The sequence below is a fragment of the Hoplias malabaricus genome, chromosome 3 (genome assembly GCF_029633855.1).
Source record: "Hoplias malabaricus isolate fHopMal1 chromosome 3, fHopMal1.hap1, whole genome shotgun sequence".
NCBI lineage: Eukaryota > Metazoa > Chordata > Actinopteri > Characiformes > Erythrinidae > Hoplias > Hoplias malabaricus.
Window position 1 is genome coordinate 44,520,037 of NC_089802.1, and position 26,511 is coordinate 44,546,547.

At 37.5% G+C, this 26,511-nt stretch overlaps 1 protein-coding gene across 4 annotated transcripts in view; it reads right to left on the reverse strand.

Annotated features, from left to right (window-relative positions):
• Positions 1-1,653: 1,653 nt before the first annotated feature.
• eya2 (EYA transcriptional coactivator and phosphatase 2) overlaps positions 1,654-26,511 on the reverse strand; it is a 28,359-nt gene continuing 3,501 nt past the window's right edge. For 2 of the 4 annotated variants that reach the window (XM_066665169.1, XM_066665170.1), the window contains 15 exons: positions 16,642-16,714; positions 16,484-16,520; positions 16,217-16,342; positions 15,348-15,464; positions 13,668-13,744; positions 13,315-13,495; positions 12,563-12,702; positions 11,556-11,639; positions 9,155-9,244; positions 6,144-6,202; positions 5,365-5,525; positions 4,020-4,134; positions 3,597-3,718; positions 3,405-3,505; positions 1,654-3,002 (listed from right to left, as the gene is read on the reverse strand). In XM_066665169.1, coding sequence (XP_066521266.1) covers positions 2,922-3,002; positions 3,405-3,505; positions 3,597-3,718; positions 4,020-4,134; positions 5,365-5,525; positions 6,144-6,202; positions 9,155-9,244; positions 11,556-11,639; positions 12,563-12,702; positions 13,315-13,495; positions 13,668-13,744; positions 15,348-15,464; positions 16,217-16,319 — 1,431 coding nt within the window. In that variant the 5' untranslated portion in view covers positions 16,320-16,342; positions 16,484-16,520; positions 16,642-16,714 and the 3' untranslated portion in view covers positions 1,654-2,921. The remainder of the gene's footprint in view (positions 3,003-3,404; positions 3,506-3,596; positions 3,719-4,019; positions 4,135-5,364; positions 5,526-6,143; positions 6,203-9,154; positions 9,245-11,555; positions 11,640-12,562; positions 12,703-13,314; positions 13,496-13,667; positions 13,745-15,347; positions 15,465-16,216; positions 16,343-16,483; positions 16,521-16,641; positions 16,715-26,511) is intronic. The other 2 variants (XM_066665172.1, XM_066665171.1) reach the window with 2 other exon arrangements.

Here is a 26,511-nt window from a genome sequence, read left to right on the forward strand (position 1 = left end):
CCTCTCTAACGTACATTCGAAAACAAACCTCTGTGGGTTGAGTCATTGACATTTGCTTTGTGGAACAGATTTACTCAAGGACATGAAAGGAGTGTGTGTATTGATCGAAGCCACTCTGCGGTGGGTCTACAAGGACGTCACAAACTGCTAGCTGACCCAACTTTTCCTTCAGGAGGCCCTGGTATCGTCTGTCAGTATAAACACCGCCTGATCAAAAATTAGTAAATAAAAAGTAATGTAAAAAATCTTTCTACACCTACCGGGTGGAACAGCGGTATTTAATCGGAAGCATGATCAACTTTTTCTTTTGTGAACAAACCACCAGAGGGCGCCATTGATTTTTAACAGAGCTCGAGGAAGGCGAGAAGCGGCGTTCGTTCCAGCAGGTCCGCATGCGCAGTAGGACAGCACGATTTCGCTGGACTGTGAAGAGTATTTTCATACGGTGCTATGTTTTATTTAAAAAACGTTTTGTTTTGTTTATTCAGATTTCAGGCTGACCTCCAATCTTATTAGACAAGTGCCTTCTTTATTTACTTTTTTGAGGTATAAATGTAATACAAATGTGGCTTTTACAGCTTAGTTTGCATGTGTAATAACAATCAATTTTAATCATATTTTTATATTATTTTTAGGGCTTTTTCAATTCATTTTGGACAGAATAGAACCCCTAAATTTCACCCTACTTCCGTTCTTTTCTTGGATTTCATGCTTTACAGCCTCTTTCAATTTTCACCGCTCTAATGAAGACGGTGTGGATTATATCACTGATGAAGTATAAAAAAGGCTACACTTGTTTCAGGTTTTTGGATTGAAATATACAGATTATATTTAGTGGATGAGTTATTCATTTGTTAAAAGATTACATCATATTTAAACACCTCACTTTCACACCACTGCAAACTGATGGGAGGCTCTTTGAAACAGTGCTTTGTTATTATGTGACCACTGATGAAAAACTACAGGGTGACAACCAGTGCATCAGAACGTACATCTGCCAGGTGGATAAACGAGGTAGGTGTTTCTAACAGTGGAGAGTGAGTGGACAGTGTTTCATAACACTAGCAGCGCTGGTGTGTCTGATACACTCATACCAAGCCAACACACACTAACACACCATCACCACGCCACTGTTACTGCAGGACGGACTGTTCCACCAATCAAATCATACCTACTCTGTGGGTGTCCTGACCATTGAGGAACATGGTGAAAGGGGGCAAAAGAAACTGCAGAACTGCAAAGTTAACCCATATGGTCAGTAGAGCTGTATGAGTGTAGAAACAATGCTGTAAATATAATGTTGGGTGTTCATATTGGGTGTGTGTATATATCATTTATTTTGATCCAGCATTCAATGTAAAAACTATCTGTGAGGTAGTATTTTCCTAGTGGAGTTTCTCAGTCCACTCTTTTTTCTGTCTATTTAATCATTGAGAAATGTACAAAATGTGTAATTCTCATTTTGTGTTACTATTCACATAATCTCAGAATATCTTAAAAATTGTTCTCTCTCACTTGCTGGACTGGAGGATGGTAAAGGATTTAGATTACCATAGATTACTGTGATTATTGTCATGATGGAATCAGTAGAAGGTATATAACAATAAAACAAAATTGAATATTGCATGATATGCAATTAATTTATCTTGTCTATTTATTTTTCTAACATAATAGCCCATAGAAACAGATCAACAATAAAACCTTATATACAAATTATAGCTAGGTGGACAGGCAGTGTAACAGGCACATGCAAGCCAAAAGACAACCGTACAGTTTTCATACAGGATTGATACACATATATAAATTTCAGTAATGCTAATACAAAGAAAAGAGAGATCAAATGTACATCCAGTAACAAATAATATAAATCACTGTGGCCCAGGCACATATCACAGAGAAATGTAGGAGCTATTTTCTAGTGCTGAAGAAATCACCTCACCAAAAAGACAAAAAAGAAAAATTCATAAGTTACGTAGATGATTGTCACCAATAGCAATAGATTCAGCTTCAATAATTTGGCTATTTTTAGGGTTAGTCATAACACATGTTCTCTTACACTGGCTTTTTATGAAACAGTATGCTATTAAATATTTTACAGTACTTTTAATTCAAAGAAAAAGCATGTGTTACTTCCGTATTGACTGGAACATCTGAAGTGGGATATCATACATTTTAATAAACTTTTTCCATCTCACTGTAAGAAATGGATCAATATTTGAGAAATGAATCAGTTTGTTATTCCATTACTGACAGACAAAAATCAACTAAAATTGTTAGATCTATGTAACTCCCAGCTGATTTTAACCATAAAGCTAATTCCCCCAATTGTGCTTCATTTAACTAAAAGCTATCACTGAATTTCACAGTTTTAAAGTCTGAAACACTACGTATAAAAGAACTTACAGAAAAGACACTTTTATCTGACAAAACATTGGGTTATCAAAACCTACTCTCCAAGCTAGGTCTCTGCCATAGGAAACCACTGGAGCTTTTGGTGAATTGATAAAAAAGGAGAAGACAAGCATAAATATTTGCATAATTGTCCCACAAAATCTGACTTTCTCTTTCACATCACAAATGATTCATAAACATTTGTTTTTAATTCCCTTTGTCTCTTTTGTCAGCGAATGCCAACTGAACTCTACAGTCTTTCAAAGCGCTCTGGTCTTTGATGGGCCATTGTCTTCAGTGCAATGCTCCATTGTATAAAACTGAGGCTTGTCACAGATGAAGAAAAAGAGGAAAGGAAAAAAAACGTTTTTCTTGGAGTGAGTTGAAACAAACACATTTCCAGTAAGTTTGCAGCTCCCTGCTGATTGGTCCTGCAGTTCTTGGCTTGGCCATGTGATTACTGTTGACCACTGAAGTTTAATGAATAGCTAGAGGCACCCAAGTGAAGGCATGCAGGGACATCCCGCCCTCTAGAGGTAATCCAGCTCTAGTGCATGACTCAGTGCCTCCAGGTCTGCTCTGCAAGTCACCCTCCAGAAAGGCATGTTTTTCTGCAAAAGATTAGAGCTGTTAATACTAATGTAACAGTAAAGAAGTCAGTAAAAGGCTGCAAATGACATGTGATGAATGCTCAAAATATTCTCATTTGCATTTTCAACATGAGAACATAACTAACCAGATAAAATTACACTTCAGAATTTGAGTAATGTTGACATTCACATTAAAAGAATCTGCAAAATTCAAAAACATACATTTACCCTTAAAAAAATTCTATATATGTTTAAAATATATTAAATCTCTTTTCATCCATTTTGGTGAAAAGTTTGTCAAATTTTAATACACACTGTATATTTTGCTACTGTATATAATATGACAAGCGATACAAAACTCTTAAAAAGCTATTGTATAATTAGTAGAATGCTGGTAATCAAATCATTTGTGCTCAATCTTACCTTCTTTGCCACAGTTTCCTCCTCCACTCCGTCTCCAATGACCACATACACCGCTCGTCTCCCGAATCGCTGAGCCACTCGCTCAAAACAGCTCTCTTTACCTAGCACCATCATATACGGCAAAAGCTCAGGTTACTCTCTGAGTCCAGATCAGACTAGTTTGACGTGCAAGTACAGCAAAGAACTACATACCTGTTTTGGTGGCACTATAAATATTCTCGATGGGGAAAGCTCCTCCGAGGCCATAAAGCAGCACTTTAGACAGAGCTGGGATCAGCTGAGTGGTGGTGACCATCACATTCACACAGTTTGGTCTGAGGAAGGCAAAGGCATGCATTAGTCCAACTATTGTTTTAATTAATCAAAACATTTTAGCATTAGATATCTGATGAACTAATATATAGGAATTTAACAGTGATTCAATACCCATTCACTTTTCATATTTTTCTCAATCAATTTTTAGAATATGCAAAATTGGCATAAAAAAATGTACCTGCCTATCTGACTGTTATTACCAATGCAGTTCAACTAATGACAGTGAATAAAGACGTGTACGGTGCCTGTGCAGAGAATACTGTTTGGCTATTTTTTCTGTATATTTGGATTATTTTTCACCTGGAGTTAATGAGAGCTAGAGCCTTTAGAGCATGTGTGAGCCAGAGATCTGTCAGAACCTCCATCTCTCTCCTCAGCTGCAGCCACTCCTCCCGCTTTGGACTGCCCAACAAACCTGCCAAGTCAAAGCACAAAAAGACAGGCACTTGAAGCTTAGAAGATCCATCTAATGGTATGTTCAGACTCGTGATATAACAGTTCAGAACCACAAGTAAAATCTGCAACATATGGTTCATGTGATGTGAGCCACAATGCAAAAATATGATGGTGTGCATCGTGGACAACACCATCTTCAAAAAATGTGTTCCGTATATAGTTGCCCTTTAATGTTACTGCGCATTAAACTGTTGCAATATGAAGGGGCTGCATTACATTACATGAACTCTGCATACTGTGAACAGGATTTAGAATCCACCCTGGCATCCTCACACCATAATTTGTTTACATAAGCAGCCAAACCACCACCACAGAGCCTACTGGATATTGAGGGTACTCTGTCCACTGTATGTAGTGTTAGTCCTTCCAGCTCCTCAATCAAGGTAATCATAAGGTTTTCATTCAGCCGTGTTCCAGTAAATAAAGAAACAGCAATAACTCAAACTCTGGTGAGATACTCACTGAAGGCTGAAAAAACTTTATTATCCAATGAACCTATATTAGCTAACGTGATAGTTAAAACTGCTGGCTTGTATAAGGTAGCATTTAGCCTAGCTTGCAGCACGCCATGCTTGCCCCCTTCTGCGTCCTCTCACACTGCGCTTGGTGCTTTCCTTTCACCATATTTTCAGGAAAGGATATGGTTTCATTGTGGTTTGCTGGGCATAGATTCTGTCCAGAAGGAACTGCTGGTCTTACACACACTTCCCCATTACTCAGGGGTTTGCTCCATGAAACAATCAAAGTCAAGGACACAGACACGTATAAGCAAAAAACAAAGCATTGTGTTTTCAGGGCCGTGGAAGGCCACTGCAAATGCTGCTCTGTTGTAACAGGTTGCATATATGTTAGGATAGACACATTCAAACCTGTGTTACTTCTATCTTCTTTTAAATGCAGGGTCAAATGTCTCATCTCATGTTCTTTTCCGCTTGTCCATTTCAGGGTCACGGTAGGGTCAAATGTGTATTTTTTATTATTATTTTATAGTTGATCATTGATCACACTACTATGCATTATAATTCAGATTCAGAAAAATGTATTCATTTGGTCATTTAAGTTACAGTAAATCAGCAACATTTGCTTACTATTTGATATATTTAATATTATTTTACATTTTAAAGTATGGAGATTTTATTTAAAAAAAAATATCTCCAATTAATTATTTAAAATTTCACAGGTCACTCACCTCCAACATTGTTTTTGAAGGTGTTGTAGATCTCTTTTACTCGTCGGTAGCGGAAGGCTAGTTTCCTCATCCAGTCAACACCACCATGGACTCCTGAGCCTAGACACAGAGCACCTCCACCTGCAGGACTCTGAAAGCCGTCTGTTCCAAAGTTGTAAGTGCTGTACACACAAGCAAATGCACATGGGAACATTTTTCAAGGTTAATACAATTCATCATCACATCCACCCTATGAAAAGCAAGAAGTATATTATAATAATACCTTGCCATTTTTTATACCGTGGTTACTCAATATATTCGATGCCCAGACCAGTACAAAAATGTGATTATTCTCCTTTATAATACCAATACTATTATTGCATTTAATTGACTGAAATCTATAGTTTATTCCCATATTTTTGCTAGGTCCATACTAGGCCCCTTCAAGGTCACAGGTTTGCAGAGATTAATGTTTTCCTTTACCTAGCATTTGGAATTTAAATCATATGGGCCCGAACTAGAAAGTCTGTTATATGTGGTTTCAGGCTGTTTCACAAAAAATAACACACACACACACACATATATATATATATATATATATTTTTTTTAATTCAAAGTGGCTGCTTCCCAGCTACACTAAAAGAATAGGTATTAATTCCTAATATGGCAATGGTAAGCATTGGGGGAAAAAAAGAGAAGGCAATTTTATGAGGCATATAGTTCAGTCTACTGGAAACCTTAATACACTCCACAGCATTCTCCCTGAGAGACTATACCAGCGTTATAAGGGAAACTCCTACCTCAAGTCCTGCCCATTGTCGTCTGAGGCCACATCATCGATATGAACTTGGTCACATTCCTGTGAAATTAAAGGAAAGCAGATATGTTGGCAAGGTAGATGTGTTTCAGCCAAGCAGAGTGATGTACTGTGTACAGGCAGGTTCACCTTCCACTGAGCCTCAGGGAACGATAGAGTCAGGGAGGAATATTAAAAAAATGACAACAGAAAGGCGGAAATAAGCAGCTAAGACCCAAGACATTCAGGCGCCTCTAATACTTAAGAAAAAAGAAAAGAAAAATGTCCTGAAGATGATGGCAACACACCGTCTAAACACATCTTAATAACTGAAGCAGATTAGCTGTGCTCTTGACCAGCTTTACACATAACACTGCCAATGAGCAGTAACTGCTGTGTGCTATTCCAAGACAAAATTAGTGCAAGTGACTATTTAGAATAGTGACATCATATGGCAAAATGTCCACATAAACAATATTCAGAACGTAAAGCATTACAAGAGCCAGTCATTTCATGTTTTGACAGTATGGGTTACAGTATTTAGCAAACAACAAAATCTTTTCTCCACATTTCAAACTAGACTTCCTTTCTGGTTTTCCCATCTTTTTCCTTCTTCGTCCTTCTTTCTCTCTCTTTTTCAGACACATACACAAACTCTCTCTCGCCTGCAGCTGCTCTCATATTTCAGTGGGGTTTGAGGGCCCGACGCTACCTCATAATGCGCTCATATCTCAGCAGACCTCCTCACTTTCACAGCTCAAGACCCTGTTTTCTAAGTTCACCGGACATTCAGTCACAACAATATTGCCAGATGTGGACAGAAGAATTGTATTTTCTTTTAAGTATGTATTAGGATCCTTTGAGGGGCCCATATCCTAAGTTTAATGCGTTTTGTTCAACACTAAGAAATGATAAGTGACCTTCATCTATTAACTTTCCAGGAAAACAGTCATTAAGGACAAGTTATATCTTTTGTCTTACCTTAGAAAAGATTTAATGCACAGAGAAGTAAAAAGTAAAATATAAAGTGAGATAAATTGTGCCATATTAATATCAGTGCCATGGCCAAATCAAAGCCAGTCTTTTGAAAAAGACATTTTGATAAAGGTAAACTGTGGACCGATTAAGTATTGAAAATAACCAAAAATATATTTAGTTGTTGAGATTTCTGTGTATGTAAATATGTTTTCTGCTTTGTTTTCAGAAGACTGGAATCTTAGGTATAGTAGTTTTTCTGACATTCACATAGTACTAGCAAAAAAAGGCCCAAAGTTGTGTGGTTTAATGATACATAATAAATAATACATTTTTACTTGACTATTTTTAACCTCTCTATTTTATTGAATAAATCATATATGCAAATGATTATCATTTTCAATCAAAAGGCCATCTTTAGCTTGAATGGGTGGGAATACATTTCCGTAGACTGCTAGATAGGCCTATATAAAATGCATTGTTATTTGTGATTTAACATACATGGACTGTATATCGCAGCTTTGTTTCTTAATCAGGACATTATACATTGGGAAGTTATGGGAAGCAGTGTATGTTTCAAAATGTAACATTAATTACATTCTATTTGAAAAAAGAAACTTTTTTAAAAGTGTTTAAAAGATTCTAAATGTATTATTTTGCACTAAATTATTCTGAATTCTTTGAGAGAGTTCATGCATGGTTTATAACTATATTTAGTGTGTTTTTCTGGTTTGGCCATTTTAAAAAACCTGATTACCTAATTAATGGTCAAAATATTTGGTGGATTAGTCATGACTAACAATATAATTTTTAGTGACAGCCCTGATCCTGAATTACGAGTGGTGAAATACTGTAGTTCATTACAGAAACATTTTCAGGCTCATAAAGAGAGTGCTTAGCCATCAATCATATGTTAACATTTGAACTTTTCAAAACTTTTAACATACAATAATAATTCACATCTATTTTGCCCATGGCAACTCTCCATTGCTAGGCTTACAACAGTGAGTGGAGATTAGATAATTCAGGCAGTGAGTCTGAATAGTGAAATGTGGCTGTGACTTTGTGTGACAGCAATTACAGAGACAAAAAAAACGGGTGGGGGGGAGGGGGCAGGGGAAGGAGTATCATTAAAACCTGCTGAAGAAATAATTGTTCTCTACACCTCCCCCTCCACTCCACAGAACAAATTTATTTTCAAAGATGGCCACACACCCATAATTAACACCTCTATGTTTTTCACCCTCTCCAAAGCAGAATTTAATCCCCTTCTTTGTTGAACCAAGCCTAAAGAATGCTCCAGAAAGAAGAATAAAAATATTTTTAAAAAGAGTAAACAGCAAGGTGTCCTCAAAATATATTGCTGTACCTTGTTCAATGCATATGTGCTACTTCAATAAAAAAAAAATCATACATTTTATACATTGTATATTGCAATGCTAACTATGTCGCAAAATGAAAGCATCATGTTTGTTTGGTCTTTCATCTCTTGTGAAAACCTTAATTTTTTACTATTTGCTGTTTGTACATTATCCACATTTCATAAACAAAAAACTGACTAAAGTGGTTTAACAATATCATTTTTTTACATGGATGTAGAGGTAAAAAAGTGTTAAAGGGGAATTCTATTGATTTTTCTGCATAATCTACACCACTGATATCACCAGAGTGGTTTGATGAGAAATGTTACATTCTGGAGAAACTTATAGACATGGATATCTTTACAATGTGATAGGAACTCGGAGTTGTGTCTACAACACAAATAAAGCCATTTCATTCCTACTCCCAAAATGACAAGGGAACATACATGAACGTTATATGAATGGTGATAATGATTAATTCATGTTAAAACAATGTCTAATTCATATTTGATTATGTAACATCTTAATTTGAGAGGCCTTAAACTCGACTGATGTCTGGTTGCTATCACCACCACAATGAACAATTCTGATTCTGTAAGAATGAAGCATGTTTTTAACAAAATACTTGGAATAAAGTTTTATTACAACAATGAAATAAGAGTGTTTGTGTTTTGCTCACCTCCAGGTCATTGAAGAAGAGTCGTGAGTCTGCCAAATTGAAGATCATCTCCTCCATCCACAGCCCCAGAGACACAGCTTTGGCAGAATCCTGGAACAAAACAAAGGCAGCTTATTATACTGTAATGCTACAGCCTCAGCTGTCACAAACAATTTATTCATGAAGAGAAATGAAAGATAATAATTGTGTTCTGTGCATGTGCAGGACTGTGTTTATGGTATAACAGGTTTTTTGCCTTTCCACAAGACTACATGCACATCAATCACTCAGAAGTACCAATTTGTCACTACGCTCTCACTCACCTTTTCTCACTCTCTCTTTCCCTTTCACAATTTTTAATAAATCCCCCCAAACACACCATGTACAGCTGCTAACATAAATTTCACAGCATGGGTCATGGAGCGTGCTGACACTAGCTAAGTAATTAAGGAGCTTGGTACCAGGCCAGGGCAGGTAGCTAACTGGAGCTTTATGTTTGGCAGTTAATCAAGCTACAGGTGTCAGCCAGAGGTAAGTGTCAGATTAGCTTGAAGTATAAGAGACAGGATCTATCCCTTCCTCTCCACCCACGCAAAGTTGGAGCGAGGGGGGTATGAGTGAAGGTTGGGATAGAGGTGTGGTGGAGGTTGATCATCCTTTAATTAGAATAATTACCTACAGTCTACTGCCAAAATAGTCCCACTTCATAAAAAGCAGATACTGACTGTTTATTAAAAGATGCCCTGCTTCATAATAACAGCTGGGAAACCTCTAACAAAGGATTTTAACGAAGAAGGTAAAAAAAATGACGTATCTGAGCTTAATGTTTAGCTAACAACCATGGCATGCAACATTTTTCAGCTTGAGGCTGAAAAAAAAAAGTTGCTGGCCTCAGGCAAGAATTCACACAATAAACGACCATACTTGGTGCTTGATGATGAATGAGATGCCAGAAGGGCTCTAATGAGAGAGTAAAAACCCTGACGTGCTCTACAGTTCACCTCAGCTTCAAAAACACATTAAAAAAAAAAGTGTCTTTCAACACTCAGATTGGTTTCCCCTCTGCAGCACTAGTCTCGCCTTGAGCCAAGCCCAGGCCAAACAGTTGTTTACGCTGATGGCCTTTGAGGACCTTGAACTGTCATGGGAAGAAGTCAAAGGCACCATAGAGTAGAAATTAACTGCATATCAAAAATGAGATCCAGAGGTAAAAACCTGAGCTTAAATAAACATAGAGCTCCATTTTGGCAGTAAGCAGCTTTGTCGTTAGACATATCAAACCTGTCCATGTACATTTCAGGCTGTAGGTTTCCCATTACAGTGGTTTTCCTTTAGCCAGTTTCTCAAAGACATTTTTTGCAGAAGGTATATATGATGGAAAGATGCTTCAATTGTGGAGTATGATTTTTTGGAGCTGGACTTAGCCACATTAGTCATGGTAACTCCTTAAATAGATGAACTCCCTTTGTGTCTAGTACTCTAAGGATCGTGGGAACTCAAAACAAACCATGGACAAATGGGAGAGAAATAATATAATAAATAAACAAACTGCAGTTCCTTCTTTAGCTGCCTTAGCAATATGTAAATAGTTTGGTTCTGTCAATCAAACATCTTCCTCCTTGTTCACCCCCACATTGTGCAACTGTATGCAGAGACATTCATTTTCAATTTGGAATGCCTTAGCATTCCACATTACCTTCACTTTTCACATAAAAATACTGTGATAGAAAAATACATAAAATGATACTGATATGCTGTGTCATGATCATATAAAAAATCTCATCTCTTGAGACTATACAGGACAAAGAAACAGAAGCTCTAAATGTTTTACACTATGCAGGGTAATTCAACAACATTCTTGTGTTTAAAATTTTTAGAACACTTACGTTGGTGTGTTTATCATAAAACATGCATAATGTAAAGTGAGGCTTGTATATTCAAGTTATGTCAAATAAAAAAGAAACAATGACAATTTTTATTTCCATTGCAATTAACTTGTGGCAGGTAATACACACACACAGACACACACACACATCCCGAGCTGCAGGCAGCCACACCTAGTGCTCAGGAACTGGATCATGGGCACTTCAGCCATGGATGTCTTGAGGATATGGAAGTTTTTTGACATTGTTCCTCTACTTTCCCAACCCCAATTTCCTGCTGGTCATGGGGATTGAACCTGCTACATTTTGGTTCCCTGCTCACTTCTCTAACATTAGTCAACAGCTGCCATGGTTTTAATATGACATTAATGGTTGATGTTGCTAAAGCATTAGTCATATATAATTAATGTGCATTAAAGAAGTGTATGGGACAATGCGTACTACTGTTCAGTACAATAAAACAACTTATTAGTGTCAGATAACTGACGAAGGTTGGAAGGGAAATTCCTCAGAGGTAAAGTAAGAGAACAGGTTTGTACCTTGCCGAAGCGTGTGGAAAAAGACCCAGTGAGAAGAGAGTGGAAAATGATGATGGTTTCATCCAGGTCCCAAATAAACACTCTCTGCGGGCACACACAGATACAAACCCACAACATTAGCAAGACAGCAAAATCATGCTTTCTGTGTACAATTATGCCAAAACAACACAATTCATCTCAATGTTTTGTAGACACCAAAAATATGATGACTCAAGGCTTTATTTCTGTCCTCACAGACAGACAATCTAAGAAGAAACAAGTTTTCTTTCTTTTGTGAGCACCACAGAGTCAATTCACTGCTGTTTCTTTTGAAGTGATGAAAGCCATTGAGAGTTGTGGCTTTAGAGTAGGCCTCCCAAACATGGATTAAGATTAGTCTTGGACTACATGGACAAGGATGGATTACTGACTGAGCCAGTGGGGACAGTGCCCGGAGGCGTCTGACTGCCAGGGGCCTCGACGGGCTTCATACCAGAATGCCTGAGTGCGTTCAAAGACTCAGAACAACTTACCACACAGCAGCTAACATTAGATGAATATAAAGCCCTTGAAGAAATGGCAAAATAATTTAAATAAACAAAGAGCACTTGCCGAGGACTGGCCAATGATATGACAATGTGACCAAATAACAAGAGCAACATTTGTGTAGGAAAAACAATACATCCATGAAGCAGGCAAAGTAAAATTAAAGACAGAATGGGCATTCAAAATCAGTTGTGCTGAGGGGCACATGGGAATTATCAAATCAAAGTTTATTTGTCACATACATAGCCCTGCACAAGACAACTAGCAGTGAAATTATTATTTTTTTCATGTTTAGTTTAGACTTAGCAATACTTTATTGCCTTATGATTCCAAAATTTGTGAGAAAGCTGTTTATAACTTAAAAAAAATATTTAAATAATAATTAAAAAAAATTAAAACCCCAATTTTGAAAAGTAGTGTAGATGCTTGTTAATAGTGGCTGTGGTCTCAGAGCTATAATAATAGCAATGAACAGCATGTACCTCAATGTCTGAGTCCAGGGGAGGTGCAGGGTCATTGGCCCTCTTCCTTCCCCGTAGTTTTCCATCCGATCCCCGTCTTGCTGGTGCTCCTTCCTGCTCCTTTCCTGGGGTTGGGGGGCTCGGGGGAGCATGATACTCCACTTACAAAAACACATACAAAAATACAGTATAATATAATCAAATCCATATTTGTCATTTATTCAGAGAATAGCACTGATGCCAGTCGTGTTTTTTGCTGTTTACAGAAAATGAAAAGGAATGTTTTCTTTTATCAACTGTGCTTTCTCCCTAATTTGCATTTTAATATAACTATCGTTATTAAACTGAGCCACATGCTTCCTATCTGCTGTAACACTGTAACAAGGTACCTCATTGTTCCAAACTTAAAAAATAACAAGCACTACATCCATTTTCCTAAGATTCAGAGACAGTACTACAATGTTGTCTTTGAGTGAGCATTAGGATGATCTAAGTGGGCAACCATATAAATGATTTTCCTAAATAGAATGTGTAAACATGGACATCAGAGAGAATGATGGCAGCTGAAGGAGTACAATAACAGCATCCATTTTGAGTATGAATATGTGTCTCAGAAGCACTGTGCACTCATGTGCCCAAAGATAAATTTTGTGTTAATTAAAAAAATAGAAGGGGATATAACAGCAAGTGCTCAATGAAAAAAAAAAACTTTATCTGCAATGCTTCTTTGGATGGCCAAATAAGTAGTAATAGCAGGGGTTTCAGAAGTTTACCTGGGTGGGACTCTGGGCTGTGGCTGGTTGTTATAGGAGGATGTTCTGGATGCTGATAGGGGATTGTTGAGGTAATAGCAGATGGGCTGATATTACTGGATGTGAGGTAGGGGTTGTTGTAGTGTGAGTTGTAGTATGGAGAGTACTGGCTTTGTCCATAGCTTGGATATGCCGAGAAATCCTGATGGAAAAAACAAAAATGTACATAATCAGATATCTATTAATATTGACATGTTTGATAGTACAGACTGTTCATTGTTTTCATAATACAATTTAATACAGCGTATGTAAGATGTTAAACTACATGCAGTATGATGGTATTTGTTGTGTGCCTTCTTATCTGACCCACTCACCTGCTGTGCGGGACTGAACGGTGTTGAGCCTGCAATGGCATTGGTTCCCTGGAAAATTCCAGATGAAATACTGCCACCTGGAAAAGATGCAAATAGTCAGCTTTTAAGGGAACACTCATAGCTAAGTGTGGCATAAGGCTCACTCTAACACGTTCCCTGCAAGAGACGACTCCAACAAAAACAAGGCGACGAACCAGAAATGCAACCAGCAGCAGCTTCAGAACTGCTGTTAGGAAAATACAGTTGTGTGAAACACTCACACTCTGGAGAAAGCCTGATTGATTTATGGCTGTAAAAAAAAACAATACAGGTGGGAAAATGTATAGTAGAGAAATGAAAGAAAGCTATCAGACATGGAAAGGGAATGCAATGCTCCAGGCTCTTTCCTCCCTCTACCCTTCACTTTCTCTCTCTCTCTCTCTCTCTCTATTCCCTTTTTCAGACCTGCCCTAGATGAATGACTGTGCCAAAGCTTGGAGAAGTCTCAGAGGAAGCAAACAAAGGGCTTCAAAAGAGGAAAGAAAAGAGGTGGTGGGGGGGAGCTTGGGCCATGTTTCTGATTTTCTCCACAGCAGTGAAACGCAGGGACCTTTGACATGCAGAGACGGGTTATTTATTTTATGCTACAGCAGGTCTCCTGTTGAAACTTTCCTATAAATCACACAAAAACTAGCGAGATATAGCTTGAGGCTGAACTAGCACACTTTCCCAGACCTATTACAAAGCCATCTTTTGCACCAGACTACAGTATATTACAGTAAATGAGGATCCCACCCCCACCCCCCAACAAACACACACACACACACAGAAAATATGTTATATTTATTTAATCAATCAAATGTTCACCACCCATTTAAATGAACATTTAAATGACTATTTCATCTGAAGCTGACCACTTTGAGCAGAACTTAAAGAATGAAAACATCCTAATGCCCTATTAATTTTAACCTAGGCAGAGAGAGGTCAATTTCATGGTTTGATGGCGGTCATAAAACTTGCTTGGTTGAGGTGAGTGTTGGGCGCCTGTGGACAGCTTTGAGAGGGTGCTGGGGTTTTGGGGTGTGGGGCGTGATGCTGAAGCCTGTGCCACTCACACCCACACAAACACACTCCGCCAATGGGCCGCATGTTGTGTGGGGAGCTGCAGAAGGGCTTGACCCCTTGAGAGAGGAGAGAGAGACGGCTGACGCCAGGGCCCCAGACCGCAGCTAATGGAGAACAGGTGTGGTGGGGGCCGAGAGAGAGAGAGAGAGAGAGAGAGGCCAGGATGGGCCATAGCCTGAAAATGTGTGGTAGTGGATGTGTGTGCGCGTGTGGAGGGGGTCTTCGGACCTCACAAACCATCTACCAATCAGCCTTTATTATGGCCAAGAACTACACTCTAGGTGTATGTGTGTTAGTGTTAGTGTGTGCATATGTAACTGTATGTATATATACTGTTGTATACAAAAGTGTGAATAGTTCTGGTCAGATTTTAATCTTGTTTGAATGTGATTCTCAGTAGAGGACCTGTACTTATTTAAAATGGGAAAATCAACACAACATTTAATTGCAGCAAGGACGCCAACATTTTGCACAAAATTGTTAAAGGGGAGCGTAAGCAGTGGCCTTGTTAGTTACACTGGGGCAGTATGTAACGATCAAACAAGCAATAGAAACACTACTGATATTTAGACTGACCATGTGTGGAGTAACTGTACAGAGCCTGGCTGGGAGGTGTGCCACTGAAATTAGACGTGTAGCCGAGCAAACTGCTCTGTCCAGGGGAATGACTTAAGCCATCTTCTGTTTTAATGTCTAAATAATGAAAGAGAACAAAAACAATTATCTATGAAGTATTAAAAGGCATCAAACACTTTAAAGCAATATAGCCAGTTAAGACATACATGCTAATATTGACAACAAAGAATGAGGGTTGATGGCCACACATAAGCATAAGTGATGCATTGTAGTTTTTTTTAGTGTTAGTCTTGTTAACTTATTTGAGCACATTCTTATTAAGCCAAGGACACATTGTCAGCAGTCTACCAGAGAAGTGAACTTTGCTAAACAGCCCCTATTGATAATATGAAACATTACTTCCTAGTAAGAGATGTCTGAAAACAAAACACAAAGGGCATCCAAATGCATCATTACAGTGATGTTGATGTTAAATTCTCTATTACACAAAGGATTCTCTATAACAGAATCAGAATAGCCGTGGTGATAGGAGAGATAATGTGTCACAAAAAATTTGAGATGTACTTTGACAATAGTTTTGAGATAAAATATACTTTCTACTATTATGGTTTACCATTAACAACACATAACATTTAAGTATTTAACACAGAAAATGAATTATGTGGTTATATAATTGAAGTGTTTGTGGTTAAAGGATTATAATTAAATTTTTTTTAAGGTTTGACCTTGTACTTCATAATGACCTCATTAAAAACAAAAAATGTCCAGGTGAATACATTTGCTCCTTCATAGAAAATGTAATTTCTGAAATGTCGGTGTGCACTGCTCAGTATTAAGTAAAGCATTAATAGCCTCTTGGCAGTACTCACTGTAAGACGGCATGCTGTAGCTCTGTGTGTGATGCGTGTATGGTGTGTATGGGCCTGCAGGCTGGATGGCAGGGCTGTACTGTGTCTGTCCGTAAGCAGCCATCACTCACACTTGGCACAGCTGCACTAGGAAATGAAAGAGCAAGAATGTTAATAATGACTTTGCAATTCATACAAACTCCACTATTATATATTTAATTTTCATTTCAACTTAATATACAATTCTGATCAGTCACAAAATCAATAGCAAAAGTATGTAATACTCACATGCTGTAATAAGCTGAATCTGCTATATATAGCGCCCCTGGGAAAAGCATGTGCAAAGAGAAAGAGGAAAAGTAATTTCTGGAACATTGGTTGATAATAAAGAACAAATGTATCGGAACTAAAAAATGACAGACGCCACGTGCAGTGATAAATCTAACCTGGCACTGAAGACGAGATGTTGTATTTTTCCTCGTCTTCACTCCTGCTCTCAGTTCCTTGCCATCAGCTGTCCTAAGGAAACAACACAAGACATCAGTTAAAAAAAGCACCACACATGTCAATGTCACACAGAACTGGGACCCCTCAGCATACACAGACGTGGATAGTAAGAGGACTTTCATTCCAAAATTAACTCTATGTATTTGCAACAATTGTTGAAAGAAGTTTTTAGAAAGACTTTTAGAAAAGTTTAAGAACTGATAAAAAATTAAAAACCCAATTTCATTTCTCTAATTCAGATGGTGCTTTCTGTATCGCAGATGTACCTTACAATATGTTATTTTACCTGAAGTTCAAACAGACACAAAAGCATACAATGTTACAATGTTATTTATGCAGAATCTCACATAATGTGCTGCACTAAATGAAATTATAAAGTCTGTAATGAAAATCATGCCATTTTCGGACTGTTAAGCTTTAAGTAATATTGTATAATATTTTAAGTAATTAAAATATTATACAATATTATACAATATTAATGTAGGATTGCTGCAGTACTTTTTACAAACCTATCTGCATATAATGACTCATGGAACAGCCGTAGTTCAGGACTTGCACAGGCCAAACAAATTTTTATGAACTTGACTGTTACGGGGAATTACAGTAAGAAAAATGCTCACAGGCAGCATTGCTTGAGGCACCTGAGGTTTACATAATTAGAATTCTGTCACACAGACAACAATGACTGTTTGAATGAACCTGCTTGGTGAGCATAATGTTCCTGGAAGAGAACAATAAGTTGACCTGCTTTTCTAACCTGGTATAATTTGGCAGGAAACCACAGGCAGTGTGACATGCCAGCATCAAGATAAATAATGATGGACAGGGACAAGTCACTACACTGCTGTTCTTATACCTGAAACACAACTACCCTCATGTTACGTGCAACTGCAAGTGGGAGCAATGTACACCTGTGACAAAGCAAACTGTCAGCAGAAAATATTAAGGTGGGGGAAGGGGGTGTAATTGCAGTATCTTAGATGAACTAAGACTGATTCTGTCCTAACTTTACCCATGCCCTCTCCCTAGTACTATACTTGTTGTTTGACTTCTTGTTTTATATTTAATATGGCACTAGCCATGAAAGTAAGATTTGTGTTTTGGTGCCTAAAATTGATACCACAATTTTTGTTGTTGTTGTTTTCTAAATTAATGATTCTTTAAAAAGAATTCTTATAAAAAAAATTTTTAAAGTATGTAACTATAAGATTAAGATTAATTCTTTTTCTGCTTGAAATAGATTGTCTCAAGTATATGTCATTAGCTTAGGTACGAGTTTTAGTGTTGCTTTCACAAAAAAATTACTTTTTGAAAAGTCCAGTGACTCTTTACATGAAAAAACTTTACTTAGTTTTCAAAAATATTTTACATTATCAGTTAGAGTCAAGATTTTGTTCTGACAGTGACAATCCATTAATACATGAGAAAAATGATGAAGCATTAAAATGTCTTTAAAATCACTGCCTGAGACACCAAATGATCGAATTCTTGCATTCAAAAATGCAGAAATATTAACTCATTCAGATTTTATAGAAAAGCAGAAGCCTGAGCACATTAAACTAAAGACAAATGTGACTAGAATACAGAAATCAGGTGTTTGATGTCATCAGATATGGTTGAGACTGAGGTTTGCCTAGAGCACATGCAGAAGACGTTCCACTGAGCCAGTCCCACTCCATCTCCCCCTCCCTCAGGGCTAATCAATCTGACCAGGTCAAGCCACTGGCCTCTGATCTGACAGCAGAGGGCCACAGACAGAGACCCCAGGCATGAGCAATGTTAGCAACAGCAGGGCCAAGGCATCAGAGAGAGTGACTGCTCTCCAAAGTGCAGCAGCTGAACAGTCATGAAGAAAGGGGAGTGGTGGGGGGGTGTGGGGTGAGAGGTAGAAAAGAGAGAGAGAGAGAGAGAGAGAGAGAGAGAGAGAGAGAGAGAGAGAGAGAGAGAATGATACTAAGAAGGAGAACTGTACGGTAAAGTTAGGGTTTTTCTTCGACACAGACTTTATTATTTGCGTTTCATGATTAAACTCTTAGACTATGCACTTGTGTGATCTATTGAAATCAACAGCTACTGAGTTATGAGGTGCCAGAAACTTATTTTTTCACCTTTTCTTTAATTGAGCGTCTTTGACCTGTTCTGACAGAATCTGTGCAAATGAGGTACATAATATGTTTTGGCAAGAGTGGATGCTGAGGCCTCCCACTGAAGTTTTAATAACACATGAGTGTGACTCACTTTAATTTGACACCTTTTCTAAGTAAATAACAGCTTTACTACTGTACAGTAACATTTAACTCTAAAAATCAGTAAAGTGACTGCTTCACTGAGCATGAGCAAAAGAGACATAATACAGCCATCAATGCTCCGCAATGAGAGAGGGAGCTGGGCCTGATTGATATCATCTATGAACAAAAGATGATACTCACAAGTCTTCAGAGAAACGGTCTATATCAATGCCGAATGTACAAATGATAAATCTTCTTTAAACCTCCTTAGGCTATAAGAACAAAAACTTCAGGAATTCACAAACATATATGTGTATTTCCGTATATTTATGCAATGATTGGTATCACTGGTCAGAAGCTGAGAATATTCAGTTAACAACACCACAGTATCACTGGAGTGTACAGTGCTGCTAACTGATGGATCCTGAAATCTTACATAACACTGAACTGAAAAAAACGTTTAGTGTAAATTGTACATTCTTCCACTGTGAGTGGGCAGCTTTTAACAAATTCCAGCATCACTGCTGTATCTAATCCTCTCATACCAGTGCAACTCTCATTAACACACCGCCACCACCACATCAGTATCACTTCAGCAGTAAGAATGACACAAATAATTCCTGTTCTGTGGTGGTTATGTGAAGTTTCCTGACAAATGACAAAAAGGGTGAAAGGGGGCTAAAATAGTATGCAGAGAAACGTGTGGACTAATATTTGGTATTGTAAAACTCTAAAGTATTTGGTTGATGGAGCTAATATAATGTAAAATGAGGGATGATAACAAAAGGCTGATCAGAGTATTTATCACGGTAAACATGTTTATTTACAATTGCAAATTAACTCATTTTAAGGTGGTTATCATATTTTCATTGTTTGTCCCTCTTATGCATTAATACTTGGTAAGTGTTGAAGCTCAGCAGCTACCAAAAACCTCTCTCTGCGGAAGACAGCCATCCTCAGTGTAAAAGTCATAATGAGCAAAAAAAAAAAAAAAAAAAAAAAACAAACAAAAAAAAAAAATATATATATATTAATTTCACATTGTGAATGCAAGAATATATGTATTAAATAAAACATTATTATTATTCCAGTTGAATGTAATTTTAACACTAAAATTTGTCGAGCAGATGGAAAAACGCACTTATGTAACTTCAAACACAGCCTATGAGCACAGAACAGACACTGGCTCATGTGCCTCCTAATTCCATATTATCATTGGATCACTATTGAAACATTTACAAGAATTAGGACAGGTTTCATGTAAACAAAATGTAAATGGCTGGAACAGAATGCTGCTTGATTTTACAGATTCCTCCACTGTGCTCAATTTTTCTCTTGTATCTACATTGTACATTACTTTTTTAGACATTTAGGCCTGTTTATCTCTAGTCATACTATGAAGTCAAGATGTTGTGTTTTAAAACACAGACACACTTTGTTTCAAACAGCTGGGTTATCAGCACAGAATATCTGCACATTTCCAGGTCGAGGATGCAGGGGGATCACAATCTGACCTTTTTTAACAATACAACACCTGCTGACTCACCAAAGAGAAGTGAGAGAGAGGAGGTGACAGCTTCCAAACAGAGGCAAAAAAGGGAATGACTGTCAGTGTGGATAGGAAAAGGGAGTGAGGGACACTCAGTGGAATCCTTACTTCCTCTCAGAATTCCCGCCATGCTCAGCATGTTTCCTGGTAAGCACTGGTCCCGGAGTGACGGGGCATGGGAAAGATCAGGCTACCCGCACTGGACGCTGGTAAACTGAGCTAAAACAAACCCTGTATGGGGCAAGGCCAGTCCAAAGCGCTTCACCTGGCCCTAGCCCTGTTCTGCTGGAGCAGCCTTTTTTCACGGGTATCACATTCCACACACAGCCTTGCATCATACATCACCACCGCCTGTCATGTTATGAGCCCCAGTTTATCAAAAATTAGCCTCGCTTAACTATTAAAAAGATAAATGTCTTTTACATGGATTGTAATGGATAGGCTACCTACTGAGTTAAAAAATAAATAAACACACACACACACACACAAATGCAAGATCAAATAAAACCCACAAAGTTTAAAATAATCAGAGAAGCACTATTATACACAAACTAACTAACAAGCATAATTGGGTAAGTAAAAACATAACATTTGAGACGTTTAAGACATTTGTATTTTGCTTTAAACCTGTTGTTATATCACAGCAAGCAGGATAGCTTTTTAATTAAACCAAAACTTTGCTTATACATATTTACTGCAATCATGTTTGGACAACAGATAAATGGGTGGCAGATATGACAAAACTGTAATATCAAGGTTTCAACATACCAATTTTTGAAAAATGTAACATTTAATTTAAAAAACTATAAATAAATAAAATTACTTTTACTCTCCTTCTGTTGAATCACAATGTGTTATGTAAGTACTGAGGAACAGAAAACATAACATGTGATGTCATTTATCACACTGTCCTAATTCATATAGCATAAATAACATATTAACAGTTGCTGTGAGACCACAGACAGTTATGTGCATGCTGCTCTTTTTTCTGTATTTACAAGTGCTTTGCTCATTGTCCACTGTTCTTATGCATTAATGAAGATATAAATGTCTGCTAGAAATTCTCCATTTTTTAGACACTTGGACAGCAGTAAGACTGGAACAAAACAAGATGTCACTATGACAATTACTCTGAAAGAGCCCTGTGCTGACAGGAGAATTATGAGGCAGGTTAAAAGGGCAGGCTGGATGACTCTGAGGTGAATCAAGACCCGTGACTTCTCCATATGGTGCTCTACATAGTTATCCGTATGTGCTGCTCTAAACCCATCTCTCTCTATCTAACCCTCAATCTGAACATTTATGGGGTAATAGCACATATGGCACTCTCCTGGCATCGGGTTAGTAAAGGTCTGTCACATTTTTTAAAGGCTTATAGATTGGGGCATGGTGACCTTACTAAAAACAATGCCAGTCTCATGTGTCCATACATACCAGATAGAGGCAGAGGGGCCATCTGGTATTAATGCAAAGAAATAGCTCATACAGTATAATGAAATATGTTTTCATTTAACCATTATCAAAAGAAAAAGCACTGTCATCTATAGGCCTGTAACAATTATTACATAATCTTCTGATCGCAATTATTTCAGCTGACTGTTTTGCATTAGTTTCATCTGCTGGGCTATGTTAAACACATGTAGAAAAAAAATATAAACATAAAAACAGTGCATGCTTTATCACATTTAGAGGGCAGGTGTGAGTAAAGTTTGTTAATTTAAGCTAAAAAGCTACTTCATTTTTGTATACAACCTTGTGTAGTACTCCCTAAATGTGAGTGAGTGTATGAGAAAAGCAATGAGTTGAAAATCGTAACTGTGTGAGAGACTATATGTGTGTGTGTGAGTGTGTGTGTGTGTGTGACTGAGTTACAAGCCAGTCCTCTAGGTGCTTCACATCTAAAAAGACAATGAAACTGTGAATGGCAGTTAATGACTGCTGTTAGGCAAAGTCATTTATTTTATATGTACAAGAAAATATGCAAAAAAACAAAAATGTGTAACTTTTTTCAAAATCAGTGCTATGTATGCTATTTTTTTATGTAGTGGAACCTAATATACACAGTGTATTCAAAGACCCACAGAGACACTGACACATATACACACACACACACACACACACACACAGGCCGCCTGGCTGCATAGCGCCTCTGGGCTTTTGCTCGTCTGCAGCCTTTGAACCCAGACTCCCATAAATAAAGAGACCATGCCGCACACGTCCGCTCTTTAGGCGGCTAATGGGAGCAGATGTGGGAGGCGATAACGGCCCAGTAATGGCCTCCTGAGATGACTTATACACCACGCTTACCTCACCGCCGGGGGATTTCATTAACACTAGAGCACAGCGGAGCATGGGAACTCTCTCTCACTGTGACAATGAAGACATAAATGAAAATGTCTTTGTACATGTATCATCTGCTTAGTTCTGGAATTCAAAATGAAATATTTCTTCACTCACATTTAAAGGTTTAATTTAAATACTGATTAACTCTTACTCTATTCAAATTGTTTTTCTAGAGGTGCACTATGTCCATCATATGTGGTGGCAAATGACAATTCATTTTTATCTGATACTGGAATTATAGCAAATAATGCCAAATTATAATACCAACCAATTTACTTGTAAAAGAGTAATTTGTTTTGCAAGGATATTAAAGAATCCCATTTGGTTCTCAAAAAAATTTCTGTTAGCTTAGTGTGAAGAATTTCATTTAGTTTAAAGATATACATTTTTTCCTAGAATCTAAAAACAGTCACATGTAAAAAAAGTGAATTTAATTATTATCAATTATAATTCCATTTTTTAATGCCCTTACTTTTAAGAATATAGGTCAAAACAGATGTGCATTTCCATTATTACTCAAATTTTCAGCAGTGTAGACAATGTTGATATTGATATTCATTGTTGATATTGATTCATTGTTCAAACATTAAACAACAGTGACATACCAACAAAGAACACTTAGATATAATTTATTCATATATTATTCAGTTAAATTATTCAAAAAAATCTTTCAAACATTCAATTTTACTGTCATTACTGGCTTAGTTGTCATGAAACAAGACAAGATTAAACATCAAATATGACCAATGATGCTTCTTAAAATTCAGAATTCATACCGCTTCATATTTGTGTAGTGTACACTTGGAAACATTATATAACGGAAAAAAAAGATTATTGTTTATTAGTATCAGCCACAACTAAGAGTAAATATTCAGTTATTTTTATCAGACAAAAAATTCTATCTGTCCACCCCAGCTATTTTCTGGCTTTTCTGGTTACAGAAGCGAGAAAAAGCAACAAAAATGATATACAGCATCAGCCATAGTCCCGAAAAACTACAAAAACATTACACATCCCACCTCTCAGACTTACAACAAGCTATCACATTCCCCTCCTGAACAGTCTGTAAATTTATTGGCTCCTGTTATTAAAAACGCACAGCCTTGGCTGCCACCTCCCCTAGCCATCGTGTATGTGTGTGTGTGTGAGTGTGTAACATTAGCCGGCTGCCATGGTGGGCTCCCTTTTCCACATGACGGCTTCCGAAAGCAGAAAGCCCTGCTTTCATGCCAGCTTTGGAGGACAAGCACCCCCTCTACTAGCATCCCATGCCTAACTCAGTCTGGGCCTGTAATCGACCCCTTAGCATTCAGCCCTCTTAGTGTCCTATCAGCCTCTGGCCCTCTGCTCAGACCCCGCCACCCCCTCAACCCCAGTCTGTGGAGCGCTCTGCCTCAGAGCACTGCCCCGAGACGTGGGTCAGAAGATGGGGACAGCTGGCAGACCTCCCAGAAGCCATCTTATGTGAGCGAAGGGGTGGGGGTGACCTGCTCGGTCAGCCGGTGGTCCTGTTCCCAGGTAACACATCTGGTGTGCTCCCAGCCAAAGAGACAGAGATACAATCAACTGCACAGGGATATTTGTGCTAGAAAGGGGCAAGAGAGTGCAAGATACTATAATATTTTTAGCTGGTGTATTTCAAATTAACTCCCAATACACATTTATATACATAAATATTCCTATCCACTATGCACATATTAGTGGTTTTCTAAAGAGAAATAAGTCAACATTTTCAAGAAACAAATAAACTGCATATTTCTTCAATTTTTATAAAGTTTTTGTATGTAACACACTGGAACACTATGTTACTATTAGCAAATATACTGTGCACTACAAAAATGTGCAAAAGGGTATTACATATAGATTGTTTAAATGTTCTTACTTTAAAATAATCAACAAAAGATGCACTTTAAATAATATTTTTTTTTCATTTCACTGTACATAAAATAGAGTCAAACTGTATTTCACTGTTTTTCTGTTTTTCACTATTTTTTTAAAATAATATTTTAATAATGTATTAATAGTAAAAATAATAACAATACTGTTTACCACTACAAACTGCAAATTTATGTATGAAATGTGCTAGATAAATACATTTAAATTTAGTGTTGTCAGAACACTAAACAGCGACATTTATCTTGAAACAAGATTTAAACTAATTACACTGTGCTTGTAAACAACAACCAGTGTATAAAAGCCGCATAAACTATGTAGTAACAAGCAGCTGACTGGGGGTCCATCCAGTATGAAGCCATCTTGTTTTATTTGTTCACGTTCACAAATGGTGTGATTTTGCATCTAGATTATTCTGGGAAATATTCAGTCTAATTTATTCAAAAATATTTTCAAAGTCTTTAAAAAATCAGATATTATTGTTTTGTTAGGGGATTTAGTCAATTGCAAATTTTGGGAATTCTCAGGAAAAAAAGGCCTTGATACGCATGGTGTGTCGTGATAAAAGTGTCATCTATCTTTACATGGTACTGCTTATATTGTAATTTTTTATTAGATGTTTGTTCACAAATGTTGCTGTAAACTGAAATATTTTATGAAAACAACTAATAAATTCTTTCATTGAACTCAGTGTTATATTTCAACAAATACGCTGTATGAAACAAAAAGCTTATTGTAAATTACTTATCTAGATGACATGGTAGCCTGCCATTATCTTGTTAGAATTGGCCAGCAACCCTTCAATTTAAACTAAGACCTGGATCCACAGAGCCACTGCACACTAAACAATGGACCACAGTGCTCAATCTATTAAATAGTTTTGCCTTTTCTATCAAATGCATGGGCATCTTTCTGTGCAGTATGCTTCACGAACTGCTGAAGGCAAGAAAAAACACTTGATCACAAAAGCAGTTTCCTCAGAGAGCAAAATTTAAATCTTGGCCTCATGACAAGACAAGCAACTTTTCTGACACACTTGCTCTTGCTCTGGGCTGGCTAACCTTGGCGTGCACTCTTAATCTGCCAGCGACAGTGACTGAGTGATTTATTACTTTATCAGACAAGAGCCGTTGAAAAATGGCCTGCTTATTTTGCCCTCAGGGAGGTGTGCCTGTGTGTACACTTGCTGAGAAGCCAGGAAAGTAGGGGAGAGAAAGAAAGAAGCTTACTCAGGCAAACTAATTTGTTTAGATTGTATAAGAACCAAGCTTTTCAGTCATCACCTTTGCAACAGAATTGAGGGAGAGTTAAAGAAAAGCTGAGTGAAAGAATAAATCTCAATCTTATTATCAGCTGCACGAAAAAGCAATCAAGATATTTGCTTCAAATTTCCATTTTAATGGTTAAGAGGCAGAATAAAAGAAAAATCCTAAAATGAATACTAAAGAATGGGTAATAATGACTGTACCATGAAGGAAAGGAAAGCACAGCAAAAGAATATGCTTCATTTCACTGTGATACAGACTCTTAATATTTATACAGCTGCAGTATCGCAAAGACCTCCATAGGAAGAGCGGGTTAGACCCAGATTATAAAAGGAGACTTAGCTTTGTGTTTGTGTGTGTTTGTAAACTGGTGAATCACATCAGACCCCCCAGGCAGATCCTGAGGGAACCTAAAGACTCAGGAATTACCAGAGAATGCAAGGTAAACCTGTGACATCCATGATAGTCCACATTTTCACAAAAATCTCCTAAATGTTTTGTTTTATAGAAACAGGGATTCTTTTTTTTAAC